The 27,258-nt window shown below is 55.4% G+C and overlaps 4 protein-coding genes across 7 annotated transcripts in view; all 4 read left to right on the forward strand.

The window, feature by feature from the left end:
• The first annotated feature begins 5,543 nt into the window (after positions 1-5,543).
• Positions 5,544-6,804, forward strand: NKG7 (natural killer cell granule protein 7). Its single transcript, XM_024768548.1, has 4 exons — positions 5,544-5,944; positions 6,021-6,167; positions 6,255-6,389; positions 6,493-6,804. Exons 1-4 carry the CDS (start codon positions 5,788-5,790, stop codon positions 6,549-6,551), a joined length of 498 nt encoding a protein of 165 aa, XP_024624316.1. The 5' UTR covers positions 5,544-5,787; the 3' UTR covers positions 6,552-6,804.
• A 514-nt stretch (positions 6,805-7,318) lies between these two features.
• Positions 7,319-10,046, forward strand: CLDND2 (claudin domain containing 2). Of its 2 annotated transcripts, XM_024768550.1 has the most exons (5): positions 7,319-7,458; positions 8,682-8,863; positions 9,214-9,351; positions 9,569-9,685; positions 9,933-10,046. In XM_024768550.1, exons 2-5 carry the CDS (start codon positions 8,695-8,697, stop codon positions 10,004-10,006), a joined length of 498 nt encoding a protein of 165 aa, XP_024624318.1. In that variant the 5' UTR covers positions 7,319-7,458; positions 8,682-8,694; the 3' UTR covers positions 10,007-10,046. The 2 variants fall into 2 exon arrangements, with proteins under 2 accessions (XP_024624318.1, XP_024624317.1); XM_024768549.1 differs by lacking the exon at positions 9,569-9,685 and having other exon boundaries at positions 8,682-9,351; positions 9,705-10,046.
• A 688-nt stretch (positions 10,047-10,734) lies between these two features.
• ETFB (electron transfer flavoprotein subunit beta) lies at positions 10,735-22,557 on the forward strand. Of its 3 annotated transcripts, XM_024768533.1 has the most exons (7): positions 10,765-10,866; positions 15,604-15,828; positions 17,910-18,068; positions 18,218-18,379; positions 19,105-19,167; positions 21,120-21,278; positions 22,344-22,557. In XM_024768533.1, exons 3-7 carry the CDS (start codon positions 17,964-17,966, stop codon positions 22,512-22,514), a joined length of 660 nt encoding a protein of 219 aa, XP_024624301.1. In that variant the 5' UTR covers positions 10,765-10,866; positions 15,604-15,828; positions 17,910-17,963; the 3' UTR covers positions 22,515-22,557. The 3 variants fall into 3 exon arrangements, with proteins under 3 accessions (XP_024624300.1, XP_024624299.1, XP_024624301.1); XM_024768532.1 differs by lacking the exon at positions 15,604-15,828 and having other exon boundaries at positions 10,735-10,866; positions 18,221-18,379; XM_024768531.1 differs by lacking the exon at positions 15,604-15,828 and having other exon boundaries at positions 10,748-10,866.
• A 1,253-nt stretch (positions 22,558-23,810) lies between these two features.
• The window catches only part of VSIG10L (V-set and immunoglobulin domain containing 10 like), a 10,085-nt gene continuing 6,637 nt past the window's right edge, over positions 23,811-27,258 (forward strand). The window contains exons 1-4 of the mRNA XM_024768552.1: positions 23,811-24,100; positions 25,375-26,205; positions 26,545-26,838; positions 26,997-27,258. The exon at positions 26,997-27,258 is cut by the window's right edge and continues 2 nt beyond it. Of these exons, the coding sequence (XP_024624320.1) occupies positions 23,986-24,100; positions 25,375-26,205; positions 26,545-26,838; positions 26,997-27,258 (1,502 nt within the window). The 5' untranslated portion in view covers positions 23,811-23,985. The remainder of the gene's footprint in view (positions 24,101-25,374; positions 26,206-26,544; positions 26,839-26,996) is intronic.

Raw genomic sequence — 27,258 nt, forward strand, 5'->3', positions numbered from 1 at the left:
GCAGTGGGTCTAGAGGCCTGAAATCCTGGTTCCTGGGGCCTGGTGGAGGCAGTTGAGGAGACCCAAGGCCCCAGCCACCAGGGGGGTTGTTAGAGAAATGGAATATCCATTAGAGAGACTTTTTGGAGTTTAATAAAACTGACAGAAACTACTGAAGTGTGGTCCCTGAGGCGTTCGAGTGGAGAGAAAGAGGGGTGAAGTGTGGTGAATGGGGCAGGGGTGGTGGCATTATAGTAGGCCTGCCTGCTCAGTTCCTGTAGGAGAGATGGGCACAGAGATAAATTTCACAGTCCCCACCCTACTAGGTTCACCTTTTTTTTTTTGGCTGCACCCCTCGACGTGTGGGATCTTAGTTCTCCCACTAGGGATCGAACCTGGGCCCCCTGCAGTGGAAGTGTGGAGTCCTAACCACTGGACCATCAGGGAAGTCCCTGGGTTCAACTGCTAGGAAACCAATGTGTAGGTCCAATTCTGATGGGTGTGTTTTTTCCCCACACCACCAAGCGAGTAACTCAATTCTGACACGATCTACCTAGAGAAAGTGTTAGATCACACAAGTTAAAGACACAGCCCTAAAAGACCGCGCCTCCCACTTCAGATGCCAATCACAAGCCCAGCTTGTCACTTGTGCTTCTGAGCAACCAACAATAGACTAGAGGTCCCAACAACCCCCTCCTTGGGTTCCATTAATTTGCTAGAGCAGCTCACAGAACTCAGGGAAACATTTTACTTACTAGATCACCAGTTTTTCATAAAAGGATATAACTCAAAGCAGCCAGATGGGGCTTCCCTGGTGGCGCAGTGGTTGAGAGTCCGCCTGCTGATGCAGGGGACACGGGTTCGTGCCCCGGTCCGGGAAGATCCCACATGCCACGGAGTGGCTGGCCCCGTGAGCCATGGCCGCTGAGCCTGCGCGTCTGGAGCCTGTGCTCCACAACGGGAGAGGCCACAAACAGTGAGAGGCCCGCGTATCGCAAAAAAACCCAGACAAACAAACAAAAAAACAGGCAGATGGAAGAGATGCACAGGTCAAGGTAAGTGAGAAGAGGTGTGGAGCTTCCATGCTCTCTCCAAGTAGGTCACTCTCCCCCAGAAAGCACGTGTCCACCAGCCCGGAAGCTCTCTGAATCCTCTCCTTCTGGGTTTTTCTGGAGACTTCATTACATAGCTATGATCGATTAAGTCATTGGCCGTTGGTGGTTGAACTCAATCTCCAACTTCTCTCCCCTCCCAGGAGGTCAAGGGGTGGGACTGCAATTTCTGACCCTCTAATCAGCGGTGGTTGGTTCCCCTCACTCTCACAACTTAGGAAATTCCAAGAGTTTAAGGATCCCTATGCCAGAAGTGGGGACAAAGACCCAATATATATTTATTATAAAACATAATATCACAGTAGGATAACACGATAAATGAAAAGATCTGTGGAACTTCCCCGGTGGTCCAGTGGTTAAGACTCCACACTCCCAATGCCGGGGGCATGGGTTCTATCCCTGGTCATGATAGGGACAGAATAAAGGGACAAAGTAGGTAATTAAATAGAGGATTAGTTAAATAGAGGATTTACTTACACCAGGGGATTGTAAGTAAAGAAAAAGTATGGGAGACCCCTATAAGTTAATGATCACTTAAGAAAGCAGGTTTGCGTAACCACAAAACCAAGCAGGCTTGCTTAGCAACAAAACCGTGTGACAGAAGCATGAGACATGCCCCAAACAATAAAACAATGGTGGCGTGAGACCCACATCCTGTCCAGTGAGCTCAGTAAGTTAATAACTCCCAGGACATTCTCTCTGCACACATAAAAGGCAATAATTTATGGAAAGGTGATATTTCAAAGTGAAGGACCCTCATTGTACTGAGACCTGAAATAATTTTTCCGTAGTGCCATGACAGTCCTGGCTTGACCATGTAGGGATAAAAAAACTCCCCTGCCCAACCTGGAGGCGGAGCTGATGATGGAAGCATGACGTCTACTCAAGAATGAGGAAGGAGGTGGTCTTCTCCCCCTCTGCACTTTTCCTTTGATTATAAAACAGGAGCCCACCAAGTTCTTGGGGAGGCACCCTCTCGCCCACCCACTTGTAAGCCTCACAAGCATGCTAGTCTAATAATCTAATGATTCGCTTCTTATCTCCTCACTTTGCCTCTCACTGAATTCTTTCTGTGCTGAGACAACCAGAGCTCCTCGGAGCCCTCCAAAACGCCACTGAGCGAATTCAGCCTGGAAACTCAGATCCCACATGCTGCCCAGCGCGGCCAAAAAAAAAAAACCAGGAACAACTGTGGAAAAACAACCTCCTTGCCCACTCGCACCATCCCCAGTTGGCTCTCCCAACCTCCTGGCCCCTCCCTGGATGGACCCTTCCAAGGAGAAACACCAGAAGTCTGATCTGCACCTCTTCCTGCACCTGCCTCTTCATCCATCATTCGTGACTTTGATCTTCTCTTCACTCCCTCATTCATTAGTTCATTCAACAAACTCGTGCCAACTGCCATGAGATTTACTAAAGCTTATCATGAAATAATAAGGTTATTTAGGGAGGCTAATTCCAATAATAAGAATATTTATTACAGCCTAGGCTAGGAACTGTTATATTAATAGAGGCTTACTCCCTAGAAATATTTATTGGGACCTCCTTAAATAACCAAAATACTATATTTATAGAGGCTTCCTCTAGTAATAATATCAACTGATTATAATTTATTGAGGCCTATTTAAGTAGAAATATTTCCTGAGACTTATTCCAGGAATCATATTTATAGGGGCTGACTCTAGCAATAATAATGATGTTATAACTTCAGACTCGTATCTCCAACTACTTACTCAACATTTCCACCTGAAAAGAAGAGGCATCTCAGTTTTCACATATCTGAAGTTGAGCTCCTGAACTCTCTCACACCCTGCATCTGCTCCTCCCATGGTCTCCCCCAACTTAGTAAATGACAAGTCCATTTTTGTTTTAAATTTTTTTAAGGTTTTTTTTCTTTTTTAAAAAAAAATTAATTTATTTTATTTATTTTTGCTGTGTTGGGTCTTCGTTTCTGTGCGAGGGCTTTCTCTAGTTGTGGCAAGCGGGAGCCACTCTTCATCGCAGTGCGTGGGCCTCTCTTGTTGTGGAGCACAGGCTCCAGACACGCAGGCTCAGTAGTTGTGGCTCACGGGCCTAGTTGCTCCACGGCATGTGGGATTCTCCCAGACCAGGGCTCGAACCCGTGTCCCCTGCATTAGCAGGCAGATTCTCAACCACTGCGCCACCAAGGAAGCCCGACAAGTCCATTTTTATCTAGCTGCTCAAGCCAGAAACATTGGGATCACCCTCCATAGCTTTCCTTCTGTCACGTCTCACATCTGATTCATTAGCACATCGTTTTGGCTCTACCTTAAAAATGTATTCGGAATTGGACCCCTTCTTGTTCAACCATGGTTACCCCCGATCCCAGCCACCATCATGTCTCACCTGGCTTATTGCCACAGACTTCTAACCAGCTCAGCCTCAACCCTTACCCACACCCCACCCAATCCCTGCCCCTGCAGTCCATTCTCTACACAGTATCTAAAGGATTTTCTTTTCATTTTTTCTTTTTCAAATTTAATTTTTATTTTATATTGGAGTATAGTTGATTTACAATGTTCTGTTAGTTTCAGGTGTACAGCTAAGTGATTCAGTTATACATATACACATATCCATTCTTTTTCAGAATCTTTTCCATATAGGTTATTACAGAATATTGAGTTCCCTGTGCTACACAGTACGTCCTTTTTTTTTTTTTTTTTTTGCGGTACGCGGGCCTCTCACTGTTGTGGCCTCTTCCATTTCCATTGCGGGGCACAGGCTCCGAACGCGCAGGCTCAGCGGCCATGGCTCACGGGCCCAGCCGCTCCGCGGCATGTGGGATCTTCCCGGACCGGGGCACGAACCCGTGTCCCCTGTATCGGCAGGCAAACTCCCAACCACTGTGCCACCAGGGAAGCCCCTAGGTTTGGGGTTTGGGATGGGTTGGAACTGGGGTTAACAATGGGATTGAGCTTGGGGATTGGGATGGGTTGAATTTGGGGTTGGAGCTGGAGTTTGGAATTGGAACTGGGGTTAAGGATGAGACTGAGGGACTTCCCTGGCTGTCCAGTGGTTAGGACTCAGCGCTTTCACTGCTGGGGCTGGGGTTCAATCCCTGGTCAGGGAACTAAGGTCCCGCACACCATGCGGTGTGGCACACACACACACACACACACACCAATAAATAAAATAAATAAATGAAAGGATGGGATTGGAGCTGCCTGCGGTCAGGATGGTGTTGGGTTTGGGATGTGGTCAAGATGACAGATGGGGGGAATTCCCGGGCGGTCCAGTGGCTAGGACTCCGTTCTTTCACTGCCGAGGGCCCGGGATCAATCCCTGGTTGGGGAACTAAGATCCCACAAGCCATGCAGTGAGGCCAAAAGAGAAAAAGAGAGGGAGAAAAAAAGATCTCAGATGGGTCTGTGCACGTGATCACCACATGCCCTCAGCTGAGACTTCCTGAAGCGTGTCCGGCAGCTAATCACAGGAGCCATTTTGGGGATGGCACCCCAGCTGCTCAGGACCTGGATCCCCTTCTGGGAGCCTGTCCTCATGAGCATGTTCTCAGGAGCGGCCAGTTACCCCACTGGTGAGCATCTGGGAGAAGGATGGGGGCCTGCAAACTGGAGTCTCCAACCAAGGAAGAGGACAGAGCCTCCTGGGTCACTCTGGTTCTCCCCTTCACCAGCTGTCCTGGGACTGTTAGCTCAGTTCATCTGCGGGACAGAAGTCCTCTTCCAGGTCATTCCTGCTTCGTAGAGGTCAAGTTTGTCTGGGCCTTCTACCTGGGCTGTGGCACCTTCACCTTCTATTTGAGGTGGGGCCCAGGACCTCTGATGCTGCTGTGAGGGGAGGGCCAGAAAGTCCTGCACTGACATCCTTGACTCCCCAACTCCCACTCCCCGACCACAGAAACCCAGATCCTGTTTATGAAGCACACCAGACGGAAAGCCTTGCTCGAAACAGCACTAACTGTGAACTCATGTATCAGATGAGGATGTGGGCGTGTCTTCCCTCTACAAACTTTCAAAATTGCGATCGCTGTTTTCCTGCCCTGGGCATAAGCTCTAAGTAAGGAGCCGGGAGTCTGTGTCCCCACGCTCAGGACCTGGAGTCTAGGCTTCCTAGCAGCTTCCTCCTTCAGCCCCAAGCATCCTAGCCTCCTTGCCCCTCCTTTTATGGAGACCCTAGAATTGGGGCCCCCGTCTGCCAGAACGGAAGGTTGCAGAACCCACAGGAAAGAATGATGCATCCCCCAACTGTCCCCTCTGGCTACACCTCCTCCTCCCATTTAACTCACACCTTGGCCTCACTCACCACACCCCACCTCTGGGCCTCCCAAGCCTCTCTCTCACCTCTTACAGGAAGCCCCCTCTGGTGTGGAGGGCTCCGAGGGGGCTGTAGAGACACACTCCACCCACCCAAACCACTGACAATGTGACATCTCCAGGGCCCTCCCCCCACCATATACTGTGAGGAGAACCTCAAGGGGTGGGGGGCGGGTGCCGATGCAAGCCGGGAAGAGAGGATGTGTGACGAGAGTCAACTGCCAGGAACTGGGTGAGACCAAACTAATCTGATCTGAAGGACCACAGGTCCCCCAGCTGCCCCAACTGCTTGAATCTCCCAGGAGTCCAGGGGGCAGAGCTTCCTCCTTTCTCAGAGACCCAGGAATCTGGATCACCTGGCTTTTCATCACCCAGGACCCAGAAACCCAGCCTTCGCCCCCATGGAGCCCTGCTGGTCCCTGGCCCTGCTCACTAGCTCCCTGGGCCTGTTGTCTCTCTTGGTGGCTCTGAGCACGAATTTCTGGTTTGTGGCCGAGGGGCCCAGCTCCTTGTCTCACTCGGGCCTCTGGCCAAGGGGAGATGAGGGCTCAGTAGAAGGTAAGGGGGAGCGGTCTCTCTTGGGGTGGGGAAGGGCCTGAGGGGACGGGCACTTAGCGGTCCCGTCTCTGAGCAGGCTATATCCACGTGACACAGAGCTTCTGCATTCTGGCTGTCCTGGGGGGCCTGATCTCTGTGAGCTTTCTGGTCATGTCCTGCATCCCTTCACTGTCTGCCCCTGGACGCGGCCCCATTGTCTCGACCTTCATAGCCTTTGCCGCAGGTAAGGACTCCGGGCTGCGCTTGGGGCGCTGGGACCTGGTGAGTTTTCGCGGAGGGGCTGAGCCATCCTTCTTGTCTCCGTCCCCAGCCCTCTCCCTGCTGGTGGCCATGGTGGTCTACACTATCGAGCGGTGGAAACAGCCTGGACACCCCCAGATCCACTCCTTCTTCTCCTGGTCCTTCTACCTGGGCTGGGTTTCAGCTGTCCTCTTTCTCTGTGCAGGTGACTGTTGCCCTGGGGAGTTCCAGGGGTGGATAGGGGCCCAGCTGGGGGCTCTGAGGGAGCAGGGCAGGAGCAAGGGTTTAACTTCTCTCTGCCAACCCAGGTGGCCTGAGTCTGGGAGCTCACTACAGGGCCCACCGGCCTGGCTATGAGGCCATGTGAACCACAGGATGGCTTTGGCACTCCATTCTCTGAAGGTGTCATCAGGAACCATGAAAACAGCTGGCTCTCCTTCTTGCCCTGACTCCCAGCGTCTGCAAGCTCTTTCCTTTGTGTCTTCATTCATTCAACAAAAATTTGCTGGGATCTGGTTATTCTGAGGTTAATGCTACCACAACAGAAGCCAACGACACTGCAGCTCCACGGCGGATGACACTGGGCACCCAGAGAGGAGTCAGTCCTGCTACCTGCCCTGCCCTAGAGATGCTCCCACCAGAGTGGGAACCAGTGTGGGCTCGGGCATGGCCCCAGGGCCCTTGTCTCTCCATCCTCTATCTCTTTTCTTCCCTTTGTCTTCCTCCCTTTAGCTCTTTTCTTTTGCCCCTTCTGATTTTGTCACCCTTAGCGCGCCTTCCTCATTTCATTAATAAATTCACTCTTGGGATTTCCCTGGTGGTCCAGAGGTTAAGAATCCGTGCTTCCACTGCAGGGGACACGGGTTCAATCCCTGGTCAGGGAACTAAGAACCCGCAAGCCGCGGGGTGCAGCCAAAAAAAAAAATAAAGAAAGAAAAAGAACAAATTCACTCTTTCAGCTGGCTTTTCCTGAGTGCATCCTTTCTGCAGGGCCTCCCACTGGGGATGCTGAGGTGAGTCAGATCAGGCCCTGCCCACCAGGGGCTCCAAGTCCGGTGGGGGCAGGCAGAGCCCAGGGCAGGTGTGGCAGGAAGACTGCCTGTGTCTGGAGGAGGGGTGTGGTGTGGAGGTGAGCTTTCTGGGGAGACGGTGTTTAGGAACTTCTCCAGGGCCGAGGGAAGGTAATGCAGGCAGAGGGACCCTACGGTGAAGGCGTGGAGAGGCTGGGAGTTCTCAGGGGATGGAGAATAGTGCTTTGTGGTCCACTGTAGAAGGTGAGCGGGAGGGGAAATGAGGATGGAGAGGCGGGTAGGAGGCAGCACCTCTAGCCCAGCAGTTGACTGTCTCTTGAGGGTGATGGAGAGCTAAGGGTGTGAGCAGGGGAGGGACAGCGTCTGGCCTGGGTGCCAGAAAGCTCCTTCTGGGGCCCATGTGGGAGGCTTGAAGGGGAGAGAAGAGCTTGGCAATCCAACAGGCGGGACATGAGACAGGACAAGGGTGCACTGGGGCCAGGGCATGAGAGGCAAAGGAGGAAAGGAGCCAGAAAGTTTCAGGGGGTGGGAGGAACTGGACTCAGGGATCCAAGGGCTTTGTAAGGTGAGGGGCAGGAAGAGGGCGAGGATAGTGCCCAGGGGTGTGGTCCAACTAACTGGATGGGGTGATGGTGTCCTCCCTGGTTTGGTGGAAGATGCTGAGATGAATGGGGATGTGGTTGGGTGTCAGGGTCTGGGAGATGGTCAGAAGCAGGTGAGGACCTGGGCTGGAGATGCAGTGTGCGATGCTCTCAGAGCATCAGTGGTCACTGGAGCTCACCTGGCAAGAAGATGCAGAATGGAGTTCTCCAGGAGAACCGGCCTTGAGAAGTGGAGGGAGGGGCAGGAGGCTGCATGGGGGCCTGGGAGACAGAGAGCTGGGGACCAGGAGAGCTTATGGGGTCAAGGGAAGAGCAGCTTCTAGGACACGGGCTACCATGTCATGGCCCTCAGGGTCCCCCAGACTTGCCACCTGACTCTGAGCTGTCAGTTTGCCAGAAGAGCTGCTTCTGTGTGTGTGTGTGTGTGTGTGTGTGTGTGTGTATGGGTGGGTGGGTGGTTATCTCTTTAAATGGCCACTAGAGAAGGGGGTTCTGGAACTCCTGCTGCCTCACAGAGACCCAGTCTCCCTTCCCCCACCCTCTGGGCTCTGTCTGAGAAGCCCTGGGAGCTGTGGGTGAGTCATTTAGGTGGGTGTGTGGTGGGGAAGGCAAGGGACAGGCCAAAGTCACGTCCACTGGGGGATGGAGGTCTCTGGAAGGCAGAGGTTCCTAAGCAGTGATGCCTGAGGGGGCAGGTGGTCTTGGGTCTGGGAGGGGCCTGAGGGGGGTGGTCCCAGAAGTAGGGGCACCAGGCAGGGGTGCAGGGGTAGCCATCTGGGATATGGAGGGACATGCAAGAGGGGGTCTCAGGGACCTGGGGGTGGGAGGAGCGTTGGCCAATCCTGCATGTGTGGTCCTCGGCAGCAGCCTCCCTGGCATGGGGGTGAAGCGCAGCCTTCAAAGCGGGGGCATCTTGCTGGGCTTCTTGGCCAACATCCTCACCATTCTGTCCATGGCCACCAACTACTGGATCCACTACTCTGGGGGCCACAGTGGCCTGTGGCAGGAGTGCAGCGGGGGCACCTGCTCCAACATCTCCTGCCAGAGTGAGGCCCCGCTGCCCAGCTGTCAGACCCTCCCCCCCTACTGGACAGACAGCCCCCCAGCACTGACCACAGCTGGCCCCCTCTCCTGACACTACAGCCGGGCACATCCTGCGGTGCCCCCGCCCCCAGCCCTTCCACTTCGGCCTAAGATCCAGCTGTCCCTCCGTGACCAGGCCACCAGGAACCCCAACTCGGGGACCTGCCTCCCTGTTGCAACATTAACCGCCGCTCACGATGTAACTTCCAAGTCCCCATCCAAAACCCTGACTCTGCTCCCAGCTCGGAGCCGGCGGATGGGGGTGGTGGCCAGGAGCGGCGCCAGCGGGGTTGATGCGGCCCGCTCTCCCCAGCCATGCTGGCGGTGACCGGGGCGTGCATGGTGCTGGCGGCGGGCTGCAGCATCGTGGGCTTGGTGATGGGGCTGCGGATTCTGTGCCAGGAGGGCGACTCGCGGGGCCGGACCACGAGTGCCATCTTCTTCCTCTGCGGTGAGATGGCATACGGTGGGCCTGGTAGCTGGAGGAGGTAGGGGCCCCGAGGGGGAGGAGCTAAAGAGGCAGGGTCAGGGGCGGGGCCAGGGAGATGGGGTAGAGCAGGGACGGGAGGGCGGGCAAGAAGGGCGTGGTCTGAGGCGGTGGGCGCGGTCAGGGTGAGGCTGGGTGCAGCCCCCTGGCCACCCTCACCTGGCGGGTGGGCGGGGCCCAGGCCTGCTGCTGCTGATCGCCATGACAGGCTACACAGTGAAGAATGCAGGGAAAAACGACGTCTTCTCCTGGTCCTGTTTTTCGGGGTGGCTGGCTTTACCCTTCTCTGTTTTCGCGGGTAACCTGGATAACGGAAGAGGGTGGAGAGGAGACTGCCCCGAGGACCCCCTGCAGAGACTCCCCAGCTGTCCTCCCAGGAAACACCACAGTGACCTCCCAGGGACTCCTGAACACACTCCACTCTGGGCTCCCGCGGACCCGACAGAAACGCCCTTGGAGCCCCAAACCCCAGTCCCCGGGGTCCTCCCGACCATCCGCCCTAGGACTCACCCTCCTCCACCCGCCCTCCGTTCCCTTCCCGCCAGGCTTCTGCTTTCTGCTGGCGGACATGATCATGCAGATCTCGGATGCCATCAGTGGATTCCCCGTGTGCTTATGACCGCAGCTGCCTGGGGCAGAATAAAGGAACTGTTTCCATTGCCGCGGCTCCACGTGCCTTTCTGGGGGACCTGAGGACGCGGACACGGGGGTACCTGGAGGCTCAGGGAGGAAGTAAGGACACGAACCTATAGGGAACGTGGAGACATGGGGGGACACAGGAACGGAGATTCGGTCATGGACAGGACAAGGGTTTTGATGGGAACAGGGACAGGGGGTAGTGGGGTCAGGAGGGGACAAGGGCTCGTGGAGAGGATGTAGGGACACAGACATGGAGGAAAAGTGGAGACAGGGACGGGGGAGGACGGATATGGGGGAACGTAGAGGCACGATCAGAGGGGATGAGGAACACGGGCATGGAGAGAATGGGGGGACTCGGACACATAGGCACCGCGACTCGGAGAGGCGAGTAAGAGGTGGGGAACTAGGGGAGAGGGCTAATCCTAGGGCACTGGGAAAAGTTTAGGACTACTTGTTGAAACTCCTGCCTGGCAGCGCTTCCCTCCCCCGCAAGACCTTTCCCCTAGTTCTCGGCCACGCCCCCTTCACAAAGCAGTTTTTCCCCTCCCCTCCGGGTTCCGCCTCCCTCCCCAGGATCCTCTCCCCATTGGCCCGCGTCCGCTTGCCGCACCGCCCTCCCCTCAGGCCTCCTGATTGGTCCTCTGTCGGGGCGGGGAGGCGGGCACCGCAGCGGTTGACTGGCTGGTGGCGCGGGGCGCCGGCGCAGAGAAGGACAGGGGGCGGGGCGTCCGGACCGTGAGGCCGAGGGTGAGGACGGACCCGGCGGGTCGCCGCGGAGGGAAGATGGCGGAGCTGCGCGCGCTTGTGGCTGTCAAGAGGGTCATCGACTTCGCCGTGAAGGTGACCGGGCCCCCCTCTCCCTCCTCCCTGAGCCCCGCGGCCGTATACTTCCGGGGTCAAGAGCGCACACTGTATGAGGGTCTTCTGGTACCTCTGATGCTCTGCAGCTCTTCCCTCAAACGTCAAACTCACACCTGAGGGCAAAGGTCAAGAACCGAGAGGTTCTGACGCCCGATCCCTCTTCATTCAAACCCAGCCCTTCTGGGTCATGACCCCGTTCCCCTTCCACCAGTTCTGTACTCACTCTCTTGAGAATTGTGTGCAGGGCGAGTTACCTTCTCTTTTTCTTACCTGCTGGAGGAGCCGCGGTTCCTGTTTAACACACGCAGAAACTGAGGCGCAGAGGGGTCACTCAGCTGGGAAGGGGCACAGCCGGGATTCCTATCCAGGTCCCTCTGACTCCTCATCCCAGCTGGTGCTTTGCACACAATCCAGGCTTTCGCCCACTCGGCTGCATCGCACGCTCAGTTGACCGTCCAGCACGGAAAAAGTGCTGTCATGGAGGTCCTGTGGGAGCCCAGAAGCTATCACAGCCCCAGGGCAAGTGAGGAGACGCTGGGAAGGGAGGAGTGTGTTTGCTAGAGATGAAAACCAGTCTGACAAGTTGGTGGTATAGCTTACCACCTCCATGAGAGGGGTGGAGGGCCTGACTAGTCTCCAGACAGAAGATGGTCCAGACAGAGGTAAATCAGACACAGTCCCTCAAGCCACTTCGTCTCAGTAGTTGGCCTAAACCAGACTGAAGGCAGTGACTGTCCATCCATGTATGTCCCCACCCCGCAATGCCCATCAGACTAGGAGTCCACCTCTGTGTCCCCAGCATTGCCCAGTACAGGGCCTGGAGGCCTGACCCTAGCATGAAAACTTAAGCATCATTAACAACTCACATTTAGTGGGTCCTTACTAGGCACTAGGCAGCGTTCTGGGTCCTTGATGGAGATGAACCTATTCAGTCCTTTCAATACCATCTAGATTTTTTTTTTTTTTTTTTTGTCATGCTGCGTGCCTTGTGGGATCTTAGTTCCCCAACTGGAGATTGAATCCTGGCCACGGCAGTGAAAGTGCAGAGTCTTAACCACTGGACCGCCAGGGAATTCCCCTGTTTAGATATCGTTAATCCTGTTGGACAGGTGAGGACACGCCTGTGGAGGTTCTGTTGGCTGCCGGATCACCTGGCTAGGCAGCTCTAGCCGCAGTCAGGTCAAAATGCAACCAAGTCCTGCTCTCACTCAACAGCCACTTGGCCTAATGACAGCTCTGGCAGTGTGTGGCAGGGGTGTTGCTTGTTTGGGGGACAGGCTCGTCTTGGGGTCCTGGGACCCGATTCTTCTGGTTTCCTTCCCACTCTGACTGTCCCTTTGGGCTCCCATTGCCTTCCTCTGCCGCAGCCCTGGGCCCTGGCCTGAGATGTCTGGGGTCATATCTGTCTCGCCCGCCAGACAGGCTCACGTTTGACTCAGCTCTGGGTCCCAGCATTGCGCCGCCCAGGACCTGGCCCGTGGGTGCTTCTGGTGTTTGTGCCAAATGGGGAAGTGTGAGCTCGTCCTGACATGAGCTCCTGTCCTTTTTCGCAGTGTTGGCAGGGCCTGCCCCTCCCACGGTGCCCCAGGGCATCTCCCTGGATGTGTCTGAAACAAGTGATTCAAACGCTGCTAACTACCTAATCACCAACCAGGCACCACCGCAGCCCTCCTTCCCTCGTCTCCCACAGACTGTCGTTTCTCAGCCCCGTCCCCCATGCCCTCTCCATCTCTCTGCCCTGCTCCCTCTTCTGCAACAGTTCAGGCTTCATCTTCTTCTACCTGAACCCTCACTGCTGTGTCCTCCTGTTTCCCCAGTCTCTCCCCTCCAGTCTGTCCCCTCCCAGCCTGCGTGGGGGGGGCTTCCTGCCCCCAGGGCTGACCATGGCCCCTCCGCTCATCCTGCCACTCCCAGCACCCTGAGGACAAAGTCCCAGCCCCTCCGCCACGTGCTTGAGCCCCTTCGTGGTCCAGCCCTGGCCCCCTGGCCCTCCATCACCCCTTTGTGCCTCCCAGCTGCTCATACTTTCCTGACAAACCCGGCTGCTGCTTGCCTTGGGCTTTTGCCCCTGCTGTGCCTTCTGCCTGGGTGCCCTTCCAGCTCCCCCCTCCCCCCTCTGCTTCTCATCCCTCCTTTGTCCCGCCTAACTCTGATCCCACTGATTGTAATAGGGTGTAGGGATTATCTGACATCGCCACATACAGGAAGCCACCCCCCCCCCACCTCATCCCCTCAGGCTACCCTGATGTGTCCTTGGGCGCTCCTGCAGCCCCCTGGGCTTGCATCTCAGCCCTTCCCACACTGGATTGAGATCCTCTGTTTGCCCAGTTGTCACCCCCTGCCCCCAGACTGGCTGCTCCTTTCGGGAGGGGGTGGTGGTGGTGTGCAAGGTCTGACCCAACTCTGTGTTCCCAGCATTGCTTCCTCACTCCCTTCCAGACTTTCCTCAGAAGTCACCTTGTCGGGCTTCCCTGGTGGCGCAGTGGTTGAGAGTCCGCCTGCCGATGCAGGGGACACGGGTTCGTGCCCCGGTCCGGGAAGATCCCACATGCCGCGGAGCAGCTGGGCCCGTAAGCCATGGCCGCTGAGCCTGCGCGTCCGGAGCCTATGCTCCACAACGGGAGGGGCCACAACAGTGAGAGGCCCGCGTACCGCAAAAAAAAAAAAAAAAAAAGTCACCTTGTCTTTGAGGCCTTCCATGGTCACCTGCTTGGCCTCTCTGTGCCTGAGTTGACCCATCTAGCAAATGAGGATGGCGGTGGCAGTAACCCACCTCCTGGGCTGTCCGGACGGTTAAATGAGTGAACACCTATAAAGCCCTTGGAGGTTGCCTGCCTCCTGTTTCTGGCTCTTTCTTCTTTCGTTTTTTCTTTTGGCAGCGCCGTGTGGCACGCGGCCAGCCAGGGGTTGAAGCCATGCTCCTCCATCCTCCAGCAGTAGAAGCACGGAGTCGGAACCACCGGACCACCAGGGAAGTCCCCTCTGACTGTTTCTGTTGAGAGTTCATTTGTTACACCTTTAGAGAGAAAGCCTGGAAGCTTCACTGAATCATCTCCCTCAATTTATAAAACATCGTTATTAAAAAAAAAAAAAAAAAAAGGATCATCACTGATTTTTCAGGCCAACCATGGTTTCCCGACTTACGTAATTTAACTAAACAGTGTTTTCGAAGCTTGAAATCAACTCAGGCTTCAAAGGTCTTCCCCGGAGAAGGTGAGCTGGCACGGGCCCCTGGTGCTGGAGAGCTCGCAACCCTTCCTCCTTGGGGGTCAGGAGTCTGGGGCTGAGAGTCCTGCCAGGGCCGGAGCAGGCTTGAGGCCCTCTCTTGGGCCCCCTGGCTTCCCAGTGAGGCCTTATACTGATGGGCTGCTTTCCTATTTATAAAGGGGAAACTCCTATCTTGGATTTTATTTTTTTTTCATGGAAGACAGGGCTTTGGCCTGTTAGTTTCCATGCTGTTTAGGAAGTGTTTGATGAACGGACAGGTGCAGGTTTTAATGCATTACTCTTGTGAGCAAATTCTCATTCATTCATCCGACAAACATTTCCAGTGCATCCACCACATGCCAGGCACCGCTCTAGACCTTGGGGATACGGTCATGACCAAAATACCCATAAATCCCTGTCCTCATGGAGTTGACGTTCTGCTGGGGGGAAGACAGCTAGTCAGTACAGCATATGTCATATGGCAGGCATGCTCCAGAAAGAAACAGAGGAAGGGGGCGGGGAGAGTTAGGAGGGATGCAGTTTGAGGAAGATGACCGGGGAAGGAGGTGAGGGATGGAGCCAGGGGCGTGTCTGGGAAATTCTGGGGAAATCCTGGGTGACATGCCCAGCCCAGGTTCTAGTGAAAAAAAAAACGTGGACTCAGTGCATGGTGTTTGCTCCATGGGTTTTTCTGTAAAGTGCATTTATTAAGTTCTGGGGTTTGAGCCTTACTGTTGGTGCTAAGGTGACTTTTTCAAAATGAAGTAACAGTGATAGGAAGTGGGAGTTGTCCTTTTCCTCGTTCTCTTCCTCCTTTTAATGTTACCGGTCCCTGAGGTGCAGCCAGACTGGGGGACCCCTGCCTGAATCCCACATTCCCATCTCAGTTCTGTCCCGTGGATGGGAGGAACAACCACATCCTTCAGCCCCAGAGAAACAGGTGCAGGGAAATAGTCGCAGAGAGAGAGTCCCAGCTGTCGGCCCAGGAGAAGAAAGAGGTGAGGTCCTGAGCCAGATTAGGCAGGCTCCCAAGCCAGGCTTCTCTGACAGTCTCTCTCTCAGGCTAGAGCCTAGTTCAGCATCCTCCCCCGCTGTACTGATGTACCCACCAGAAACCCGAGAGTCCTGCTACACTCTTCCCTCTCCTGCCCCCAGCACCCTGTCAGTTTCACCTCCACAGACCTCTCCAGTCCATCCACTTCCACATGTGGATGGATTGTCCGAGCCACTGTCATCTCTTATTTCGGTGACCAACAGCTGCCCAGCTGTCTCCCCACTTCCGCTCTTGCCATTTTTCCAGTTTTCCACACCGAGATACAGAACGACCTTGTACAAACTTAAGTTGGATCCACTCACCTCTTTACCTTTCCTTGTTGTTCTTTGGATCAAGACCCAGCTCCCCGGCATGGCCTGCTGGGCCCTGCGCAGTTGAATTCGTGTCCTATTGCTGCTGTAGCTAGTTACCATAAACTTGGTGGCTCACACCAACACAAATTTATTCTCTTACAGTTCTGGAGGTCAGAAGTCTGAAATGAGTCTACTGGGCTAAGATCAAGGTGTCAGCAGAGCTGCATGGCTTCCAGAGGCTCAAGAAGAGAATCCGTTTCCTGGCCTTCTCCAGCTTCTGGAGGCCACCTGCGTCCCTTGGCTTGTGGCCCCTTCTTATGTCTTCGATCAGCAGTCTAGCGTTTGCTCTCTTGGACCCTGACGCTCTCTCACCTCCCTCTTTCACTTGTAAGGACCCTTGTGATTACTTTGGGCCCACCTGGATAATCCAGGAAAATCTCCCTCTCTCAAATCCTAAACTTAAATCACTTCTGCAAAGTCCCTTTTGCCATGTAGGTGACAGTCACAGGTTCCAGGGATTAGGATATGGGCAGCCTGAGGATCTGTTATTGTGCCTGTCACCCCGGTTCAGCCCCTGCCAGCTTCGCTGACAGCACACTGTGTTCCCCTGGCCACACCAGCCTCCTGGGGCTCCTCAAACCTCAGGGCTTTTGCACATGCTCCTCCCACACCCCCGGCACATTCCCTCACACTTCACCTACGCGATGCCAGTTCCTCTTTCAGGTTCAGCTCAAGTGCCACTGCCTCAGGGAAGCCTTCCCTGATAGCCTCCAACATCAGACTGGGTCGGGCCCCGATCGTGCTATCTCACAGCTCCTGGACCCCCCTTCAGGAATTGTCAGGTGGTACAGAGGGGCCTTGGGTGCTTGGGGGGCAGAGCGCTGCTGACTGGCCGTGTGACTTTGGGACAGGTACTTCTATTCGGAGCGTCAGTTTCCTCGTCTGCCCACAGGGACAGCGACAGCTCCTCTTTCACGGGGCTGTTGCCAGGATTGATGAGTTAGGATGTGATTGCTTAGAACAGGGCTCGTGCGAGATGCTCCTGCAGTGGCCAATACTGTCATCCCTGTTTGCTACCAAGAGGATTGTGGGGGGAACAGTGGCCCCCGTGGGCTATGAAGTTCCTCATCCGTGGAACCTGTGACTGTTACCTTCTTTGGAGATAGAGTCTTTGCAGATGTGATTGAGTTAAGGATTTTTTTTGGCTGCACCATGTGAGTTGTGGGATCTTAGTTCCCCAACCAGGGACCAAACCCAGGGCCCTGGCAGTGGAAGCATGGAGTCCTAACCACTGGACCGCCAGGGAAGTCCCGACTGAGTTAAGGATCTTGAGATGAGGAGGTTCTCCTCGATTCCCCAGGTGGGCCCTAAATGCCATCTCAAGAGTCCTTATAAGAGAGGAGTCGAGTTTCGTCACACACACACACACACACACACACACACACACACACACACACACAGAGAGAGAAGGCTGCACGGAGATGGAGCACAGAGCTGAGGGTGAAGTGATGCCACCCCAAGCCAAGGAATGCTGGCAGCCCCTCCCAAGTTGAAGAAGCCGAGGAATAGATTCTCCCCTCAAGCCTCCCGAGGGACCGCAGCCTTGCCGACACCTTGATTTCACAGCAAAACCTATTTTGGCCTTCTGGCCTCCAGAACTGTGAGACGGTAAGCCACCAAGTGTGTGGGCATTTGTCACAGCAGCCTCGGGAGACTAACAGAAGCAGTAGTTAGTTGTTCCTGCCATGCCCCGCTGTGCCAGACCAGGAGCTCCCGGGCCAGCAGACCTGTCTGCCTCGCACATGGTGGTGCCTAGGACTCCAGCGCAGGGCCAATGTTCAGTGAAGACTCACCGTGTGAGGGAAGGAATAGACGAGGTTTGCTTGCCCTTGACCTTAGCCTGTTTGGCAGAGAGAGGTTTTCAATGCTAGTGTTTTTCAGACTCGATCTTAACCATGTGTCGGTCAGGAAAACCACGTGGCAGGCTGGCATTTTAAAAAAAAGAACAGAAAATGTCAGGGTATGGTGTATAATGGAAGGGTTAGAATCGATCACCGAACCTTACATTGCCTTGGTATTTACGTTAATGTATAAACGTGTGTTGTGCATTTATAATACACTTGGGGATATTGTAACATGTACCCCTCGCAGTGGGTTATGGTAAAGAAAAATTTGAGAAACACTCTTTCAGGCCCAAGGAGCAGCCACAGAGTAGGACGAGCATGGCAGACGTCCCTGGCGCTCAGCGAATGTCTCAGTGAGAAGGTGACCTCCACCCATCTGTGAATTCTAACCCTCTCTGTCCCTGGAGCTGTGGGACCCTGGACAAGGCCCTGCCCCTTTCCAGGTCCCTGTGGTCCCCGTCCAGCCTGCGCGAGGCTTGGTGTCTCAGCCACCGCCCCCCTCCCGACCCCCGCCTTCTCGCCTGCTTCCCCCTGACCCTGCCACCTCCCCTCCTGGCTGAGCAGATACGGGTGAAGTCCGATGGGACGGGTGTGGTCACGGATGGCGTGAAGCACTCCATGAACCCCTTCTGCGAGATCGCCGTGGAGGAGGCCGTACGGCTCAAGGAGAAGAAGCTGGTGAAGGAAGTCATTGCCGTCAGCTGCGGGCCTACCCAGTGCCAGGTGCTCGGGGGCCTGGGGAGGGGCTGGGACCCCAAGTCCCGGGTCTAAGGGAGGAGGGACTGGGGCCTGGACTCCTGGGTCTGAGGGAGGAGGGCTGGAGACTGGTCCCCCTAGGGCTAGAAGCCACGTCAAGCCCCTCCTCTGCTCAGCAGGAGACCATCCGCACCGCTCTGGCCATGGGTGCAGACCGAGGCATCCACGTGGAGGTGCCGGCTGCAGAGGTGGATCGCCTGGGTCCCCTGCAGGTGGCCCGGGTCCTGGCCAAGCTGGCAGAGAAGGAGAAGGTGGACCTGGTGCTGCTGGGCAAGCAGGTAGGTGACAGAATCGTGACTCAAACCGGCTGAAGCCAAAAAGCAAGCTCATTAGGTTATGTAACAAGCTTCAGGCACAGCTTGGTCCAGTCCCACGTGCTCTACGCCCCTCTCCTCTGTCTCGGCTTCACTCTGTGTATCTCCAGGCTCACATCCCACCAGCCTAACAGACCCAAGAGAAAATAAGAATCTCTTTCCCAAGGGCTCCCGCAAAGCTTCTAGAGCGGGCACTTCATTGGTCCAGCTGGAGTCATGTGCCCATCCCTGAACCAATCACTGGGGTCAGGGATATAAAACGTTCTCATTGGCCCAGGTGCCATTCATCTAGTTCCCTAGTGTGACTGGCATAGGGTTTGGCTAGAGGGAGGCCTCTGGATTATTTAGACAGCGGGCAAAGATTTGGCCTCTGGGATGCCAGGTGCCCTCATGTACTCCTGGACGAGTGACTGCCTATCTCGGGGCCCAAGTGAGGGCATGGGATCATTCTAGACCAGGAGTTAGCCAACTGTGGTCCATGGCCACTGATTTTATAAATAAAGTTTCATTGAAATGCTACTGCGTTTGTTTACATAGACACTTATTGTCTGCGGCTGTGACAGAGACCTTATGATATTTACTACCTGGCCCATTAGAGAAAACATTTGCCAGCCTGCGTTCTAGAGAAAGGCCCAAATGGTACGTGAGAAGCTCCATCAGTGTACAGTCTTCTCTCTTTCCCCACTCAGGCCATCGATGACGATTGTAACCAGACAGGGCAGATGACAGCCGGATTTCTGGACTGGCCACAGGTGAGGCCGGAGTGGGGAGCATCTGCTGAAGGCCAGGCCTGGGGGCTCAGAACACAGCCACCCCTGTCCTTGCCCTTCTGGAGGGAGGCAGGTGTAAAGCAGGATGGCTACTCCAGTGGGCAGGAAGGAGGGGCGCACAGCCAGGACGCCAGGCCACGTCTGGGCCTTCACATGCCGCTTCCCCAGCCTGCTGCTCCTCAACCACACCACTCATCCCTGCCTCAGGGCCTTTGCACTGACTGTTCCCTCAGTCTGGAACAGGGTTCTCTCAGATCTCCTCAGGGCTTTTCACTCCCCACCAGGTCTCTCCTCAGGTATCACCTCTTCGGAGAGGCCTGCCTTGCCCACTGTCTACGAAAGTACTCACGCCCCCTCCCCAACCCCACATTTCCCATTCCAGTCCGATAGAAATGCAAGCGACATGGGTCATTTAAAGCTTTTCACAGTTACATTAAAAAAGTAAAAAAGGCCCAATTCATTTTAATCCTATATTATTTCACATAATAGATCGATAATATTATTTCAACATGTCATCAGTAGAAAAAACATTGAGCTGGGAATTCCCCGGCGGTCCGGTGGTTAAGACTCTGCTTTCACTACCAAGGGCCCAGGTTCAATCCTGGTTGGGGAACTAAGATCCCACAAGCCGTGTGGTGTGGCCGAAAAAGAAAAAATGAAAAAAAAATATTGAGTTATTTTACATTCTTTTGACTTTTGGTACGAGGTCGTCGAGAACCAGTGTGTATTTTATATTTACAGCACATCTCAATTCACATCCTCAATTTCCATAAGAAATACTTAGATTCCTAATACTCATTGTTGAAAAAGTAGATTCACGCATCCAACTTGTTCCAAACAGACTTAAACGTTTTCCAATAACTGCATCAAGTATGCTTTTTTTTAAAACAGCTCTATTGAGATAAAACTGACCTGTACGATAAACTGTACACGTGTAACGTGTACAGTTAGGTAAGCTTTGACACGTGTTACACACCCATGAAACCATCACCACAATCATGATAATGGATCTTGCTTATTGGTTTTAAAATGTAAATTAACGAAATCAAATGAAAAATTCCATCCCTCCCTCGATGGAACTAACCACATTTCACATGCTCAGAAGCTACATGTGGCCAGTGGCCACTGTGTATTTACTTGGTTACCGGTGGTCTTCATTGCAGGATAAATGCCCCCAAAAGCTGGGTCCTTGTCGGTTGTGTTCATGGTGCATCCCCAGAGCCGGGCTCATGGGACATTCCAACTAAGACCTGAAAGATTTGTCCAGTGAATAAGTGAACGGAAAGAACAGGTTGGTTAGACAGAGGGTGTAGGTCACGTCAGGAAATGGTGGTTCAGGACCGAAGGGCAGAGGAGCCTTGGGCCAGAGAATGGGTGCTGAGGGGGCCCCAGAGGATGTTTCGAGGATCAGGGTACACAGAAGGCTCTGTTGTTGGCTCAGCAGAGGGACCTCAAAGGGAGCTCTTGGGGACAGAAAGGTGGGGAAGTGAGTCCATGACATGGAGCCTGGAACCAGGCTGGACACATTTTTGAGCCTCTCTCTGCCTCAGTTTTCCTCATCTGTAAAATGGGGTTAATAGCACTTACCTCATAGAGTTCCTGTGAGGATCTGATGACTTAATACAGTCACTTAGAACAGTGCCCCAAACCCTATACATGTTCATTATCATTAAGGAAGGGTGATCCAACGGGCAGGTTCGGGACATTAGGACCTACACCCTGGGTCCCAGGAAAGACCCTCCCCTGGATTTTTGAGTTCCCTTCTTGTGGCTTCCTCCTGTTTTTAAGCTTGATGTCTGTAGGTCACCTTGCGGGACTCCCACTTCTGTTCTCATTCATTGGCCCATCCGTGTGCTGTGCACTCAGCAGTGGCCTGCTCTGTGCCTGCACTGGGTTAACCTCACCTGTGCTCCCCCAACGCTGTCCCTCCCCAGGGCACATTTGCCTCCCAGGTGACGATGGAAGGGGACAAGGTGAAAGTGGAGCGGGAGATCGATGGGGGCCTGGAGACCCTGCGCCTGAAGCTGCCTGCCGTGGTGACCGCTGACTTGCGGCTCAACGAGCCCCGCTACGCCACGTTGCCCAACATCATGGTGAGTGCTTGGCAGATGGGCCACTGGGGGCCTGGGGACGGGTGAGTGCTGCGGGCCCAGTGCCTCCCTGGTGGTCACGTGGGAGGAGAGAGGACCCAAGGGACGTGTCCTCCGCAGGAAGGGGTCACCCGGTCACTAACGGAGCGGGTTCACTGAATCATTTCTGCCAATAGCGAGAGTTCGAGGTTGCGGGGCAGTGGCTCTTTTGGCGAACAGGGAGGGTTTGCTGGTCACCTCAGCCAACAGAAAGGCTTCACTGGACTCTAGGAAGGGTTCCCGTGTCATTCCAACCAATGGGAAAAGTTCACTGTGTACTCTTAGCCAAATAAGGAGGATTCATTAAGTCATCTTGGTTTTGTCAGGGAAGGTTCCCCCGGTAATCATTACCAACAGGAAGGCATCATTTAGGCCGTCATGGCTAACAGGAAGAGTTCACTGTTCGTCATGGATGGGTTCATTGGGTCATCTCAGCCAATAGGAAGAGTTCAATGTATCATCTCAGGCAATACGGAGGGTTTAGTGTGTCGTCTCAGCCAATAGCGTTTAATGTGTCATCTCAGCCAATAGGGTGAGTTCAGTGTGTCATCTCAACTGGCAGGGGGCGTTCAGTATCTCATTCCATCCAACAAGGAGGGTTCATTGAGTCGTCTCAGCCAGTAGGAAGGTTTCAGTGTGTCATCCTAGGCAATAGGGAGGGTTCAATGAGTCATCATCTCAGCCAACAGGGAGAGTACAATTGGTCATCTTGGCCAAAAGTCTATTGAGTTATTATTGCCAGAAGAATGACTTTGCCAGTCCGTTCCAGCCAGTGAAGGACTTCCCACGGCGGTTGACTAAAGGTGGGCTCCCGCGATAGGAGGGCTCCCCAGGGCATCCCAGCCAGCAGGAATTGTCCACACCAGGTGTGGCCCTGTAAGAGGTCACGTGTGCCCTGGCCAGTGGGCAGGTCCAGAAGTGTTCAGCCAATGGGAGTGGTTCTGCAGACGTGGCACCCATGGAAGGGGGCTGCAGGAGTGTGGGCAGGGGCTTGGGCAGCCCTGTGAACCGTGAGCCTCCCATGTGCAGAAAGCCAAGAAGAAGAAGATCGAAGTGATCAAGGCTGGGGACCTGGGCGTGGACCTGACCTCCAAGCTCTCCGTGATTAGCGTGGAAGACCCGCCCCAGCGCACAGCCGGTGTCAAGGTGGAGACCACAGAGGACCTGGTGGCCAAGCTGAAGGAGATTGGGCGCATTTGAGCCCTTTCCCTGAAACCCGGCAATAAAACCATGACTCTTGCGGCGTCTGTCTTTGTTAACTCATTCCCCAGAAACCCATTCTTTGATCCATTCAACAAACATTTACTTAAGTCTCCTGTGTGCCAGGTCCTGTGCTGGGTGACGCTGGGGAGCCAGGGGAGTCACATCCGGCCCCTGCCTGTGAGGAGCTTCCATGGTGAAGGGGGCACAGACAATGGTGCCAGGCCCTTGTCGAGACTTGGGACGCAAGAGGGAATGAGGCCGGAAGGTCTGGTCCTGGCTGGGGAGACAGACAAGCAGCAGGCAGTCAGAACCTAGTGCGGGGATGAAGAGCGGTGGCCTGGAGCCAGCCGTAGTGATTCTAGACCCTTACCCTCACACTTAGCAGCTGTGAGATCTCGAGTGAGCTACTTCCTGTCTCTAATCTTCAGTTTCCTCATGTGGGCAATAGAAATAGTAAGAGCTTGGTGTAGTGGTTGGGGGCCTGGGGTCTAGAGCCCAAGGCCCTGGGTTCAGCTCCCAGCCTGGCCAGTCGCTGGCTCTGAGAGGACCTGTGGCAGGTTCCTATTCTCTGAGCTTGGGTTTCTTCCTCCATCAGGTGGAGTTAGTAATAATACCCGTTTTCTGGTTGTCTGTCATGGCATGACAGACCTCTCCACAACTTGGTGGCTTAAACCAAAAATCCTTTTGCTTGTAAATCTGAAATTTGGGCAGGGCTTGGCGAGGACAGCTTGCCTCTCCTCCATGTAGCGTCAGTCTGGGTGGCTCAAATGGCGTGTCCGAGATGCCTCAGTCATGTGCCTGGCAAGCTGGCTGGGGATGTTGACTTGAGCTGGCTGCTGGCCAGGGACCATGATTCCTCTCCACTGGGATGATTGAGCTTCCTCACATCATGGCAGCTGGGTCCCAGCGGGAGTATTCTATAATGTGGGAAGTGGAGTATGCCAGTCTCTCAAGGCCTAGATGCAGAGACTAGCACAGGGCCACTTGTGCTGTACTCTCTTGGTCTGACAGTCACAGAGCCTACCTAGATCCAAGGGAGGGGGAGATAGATCCTATTTCTTAGTAGGAGGAGGGTTGAATTTGTAACCTTTTTTGGGGGGGGAGCACAGGCTCCGGACGCGCAGGCTCAGCGGCCATGGCTCACGGGCCCAGCCGCTCCGCGGCATGTGGGATATTCCTGGACCGGGGCACGAACCCATGTCCCCTGCACCGGCAGGCGGACTCTCAACCACTGCGCCACCAGGGAAACCCTGTAAACCATGGGACCACCAGGGAAGTCCTCCCATGGGGTTTTGAAGGGTAATTAATGTAGCGTCTTCACAAGCATATCTGACATGCAGAAAATGCTTACTCTGTATTTTAACCATTATTAGCATGGGGTGGTAGGGAAAGCTTTCAGGAGGAGTGAGGAGCCTGACCATTGTGGACCAAGCTCTTCCCTCTGGCTGTGCAACCTCCAGCAGGTCCCATGATGTCTCTGAGCCTAGTATCCTTGTTTGTAAACACCCAGCTCAGAGCATTTGGAAGTGTTCAGCCTAATGCCCGGGAAGAATTTCGCACAGTTCCTGGACCACAGCAAATGGGTAATTATTATTTTGGTTCTTGATAGAGACTTGAAGGACAAATTGTGGTTAAGCCAGGTTGGAGGGGGTGGGGGAGTGAGCCAGAGCTTTCAGGCAAAGGAAACTGTCCTGGCCAAGGCTGGGAGGGGAGAGATGGCCTAAGAATGGCAGGGTGTTCAAAGAGGAAGTGCTGGAGGGGGAAAGGAGTGGGTGGGTCTAGGCCATGCAGGGCCTGGAAGTTCTGATGAGGAACTTGGTTGTCTTCCAAGGTCAGGTGCTGGGGAGCCACAGGAGGGCTGTGAGGGATGAGGGGGCCACTCTGGGGGTAGAAAGACTCAAGGACCATCAGGGGGGCCACGGACTGGAGGGAGGAGGCTAGGCAAGCGGACAGAGGAAGTCAAGGCCTGTGCTGGGGTCTGGCTGGTAGAAAGAAAGGGAGCAGAGAGATTCAGGGGGCAGGAGGGGTGGGATCCAGAGACTGACAGCAGTGAGGGGAAGGAACAAGGGAGGAAGGCTCCCAGCATCCCTCTAGATGGCGGAGCCACACTGGAGATGGAGAATGCGGGAGGGTGGGGTTGGAGGGAAAACTCTACGTTTAGTGGGACATGGGGCATGTTAAGACCTGGGGGTTGAGGAGACACAGTTCTGGCTCTCAGAAGAGAGAACTGGGTGGAAGATAACCACTTGAGACTCGGCCCTGAGGGCAACAGGGGACCATGGAGAGCAGAGGGGGAGCAGGGTCAGACATGGGTATTTGAAGATGTAGGCAGGACAGAGTGGACCAGACGCCAGGAGGCTGGGGGCGGGGTGCTCTCTCAAAGGGCACCTGACCCTCCTCCAGGAAGTCTTCCTGACTTCACCTCCCCACCCGCCTCCACAAGTCTGTTACTAAGTTTCCAGCTGGGACTCCAGTCTCACCGTCTGCCCCCAGGGTGTGGGGAGTGCAGGGTTTACGCTGGGCCTCCCCTCAGACGGGACTAGCTGATGAGGACAAGTGGGGTGGGGTGGGTGTCTCAGCCATATTATCTGGGTGGGGGATCCTGGCACCTCCCATTGGATCTGACTCCCTTCCCCGCCCAGGAAGCTATCCATCCTGTTGGACTCGTCTAGCCCGGGAGGAATGGGTGCAGGCCCTGGGTCTTGCCCCGGTTTCCTCACGGGTGCAGCTGGCACCATGGGCACCTCACGGGCTCTGCTGCTCTTCCTGCTGCTGGGTAAGCCCCCCACCCAGACCCTTGCCCACCATTTCCCTTTTCTGCAGCCCAGCAACTCCCTCCCTTCCTTTTCCTCTGCAGCCTCGGGAGTAAGGGTCCTCGCCCTCAAAGCCTCTTCAGGAATTCAGAGAACCAATCTCTCCTTGGACTCAGAAAGATCTTCCCAGGGCCCGGGTTTGAAAGTTCCCTCCATCAAACCCCCCAGCTGGAAATTTCCAGATCAGTCTCCAGATTCAAAAGCTGATATCCCTCATTCTGAAGGGTCTCCCGAGGTGCTGAATTTGAAGGACGTGCCCAGGTCCTTCCGGTCCAGTGTTTCTGCTGAGGGCAAAAAGCCGAACCTGGACCCCTCCTCTGGAATCCCTGGTTCCAAAGTAGTTCCTCATGCCTCGGGTTCTCAAGTTCCTGCCCCAAACCCGAAGCCTTCCTCCTCTGTTAAGACCCCAGCTTCCAACAGGCAAGTCCCCAATACGAACGTCTCTGTGGAGACCCCAGTTTCAAAATTCTCCCCTGAGGATGAGGATCTTAAATTCTCTGCCCAGAGCCTGGATTCCAAAGTTCCCTCAGAGGCCCCCTCGGGGCCAACCTTATCCCCGCAAGTGGGGGGCCCTCTTGCGGTGCTGGTGGGGACCACAATCCAGCTCCCTCTGCTTCCAGTTCCTGGCCTTGGTCCCCCTTCCCCTCTGGTGGTTTGGCGCCAAGGTTCCAAGGTGCTGGCAGCAGGGGGCCTGGGGCCAGGGGCCCCTCTGATCAGCCTGGACCCCACGTACAAAGGCCGCCTACGATTTAACCAGACCCAAGGGAGTCTGGAACTGTCCTCTGCCCAGCTAGAGGATGCTGGGGTCTACACAGCCGAGGTCATCCGGGCCGGGATCTCCCGGCAGATACGGGAGTTCATTGTGCGTGTATATGGTAAGTGGGCCCTGAGGTCCAGAGTGCTGGCTGCAGGGGTTGCTGTGGGCAGATGACTGCTGTTCTGAGGATGTGTTTCCCGTCCCAGAGGAAGGGGTTCCTAGACAGGGGAGAGAGGACTTCTGGGCTGGAGGGAGGGAGAAGAGGAGCTGGGGGTCAAGACAGGTGCTTGAGGGAAATTGGACCTGGGGACCAAAACTCGGGCTAAGAGGAGGGCTAAGAGGGGGCCTCGGCTGGGGCGAAGTCCTGGGTGTAAGAGGTGGAGGGGGCTGGGGCTCCCTGGTCCTAAGGGACGAGGGGGCTGAGAACCGAGTCCCGAGTCCGTTCCCCCTCTCCCAGAGCCCGTGTCCAAGGTGTCGGTGAAGCCTGAGGCCCCGGAGACCGAGGAGGGGGCGGCGGAGCTCCGGCTGCGCTGTGTGGGGTGGAGGCCGGGTCGCGGGGAGCTGAGCTGGACCCGGGACGGACGCGTCCTGGAGGCAGCGGACCCTGCGGGAGTGGAGCCACCCCGGATCCGCGTAGAGGGCGACCAGCTGCTCATCGCGCGCCCTACGCGCAGCGACCACGCCCGGTACACCTGCCGCGTCCACAGCCCCTTCGGCCACGCGGAGGCCGCGACCAACGTCAGTGTTTTCTGTGAGTGCGGCGGTGCCTCCGGTCGGGGACAGGGATCTGAGGGCTCAGGCTCCTGGAGTCCCTGGGGAGGAGAGGGCTGGAGGTCCAGTCTCCGGAAATCCTGGCGGAGTCCCAGTTGACCCCGACTCTCGCGGTTCCGACCCCCTTCCTCCGCCTAGACGGCCCGGATCTGCCGGTCATCACTGTCTCCTCCGACCGCGACGCCGACCCCGCCATCTTTGTCACCTTGGGCAGCAACGTGACCCTGCACTGCACCGCCGCCTCGCGGCCACCGGCCGACATCACATGGAGCCTGGCCGACCCGGCCGAGGCCGCGGTGCCCGCCGGCCCGCGCCTCCTTCTGCCCTCGGTCCGGACCGGCCACGGCGGCGACTATGCCTGTCTCGCTGCGAACCCGCGCACCGGCCACCGCCGCCGCTC

The sequence above is a fragment of the Neophocaena asiaeorientalis genome, unplaced genomic scaffold (assembly GCF_003031525.2).
Source record: "Neophocaena asiaeorientalis asiaeorientalis breed wild unplaced genomic scaffold, Neophocaena_asiaeorientalis_V1.1 scaffold629, whole genome shotgun sequence".
In the NCBI taxonomy this organism is placed as follows: Eukaryota; Metazoa; Chordata; class Mammalia; order Artiodactyla; family Phocoenidae; genus Neophocaena; species Neophocaena asiaeorientalis.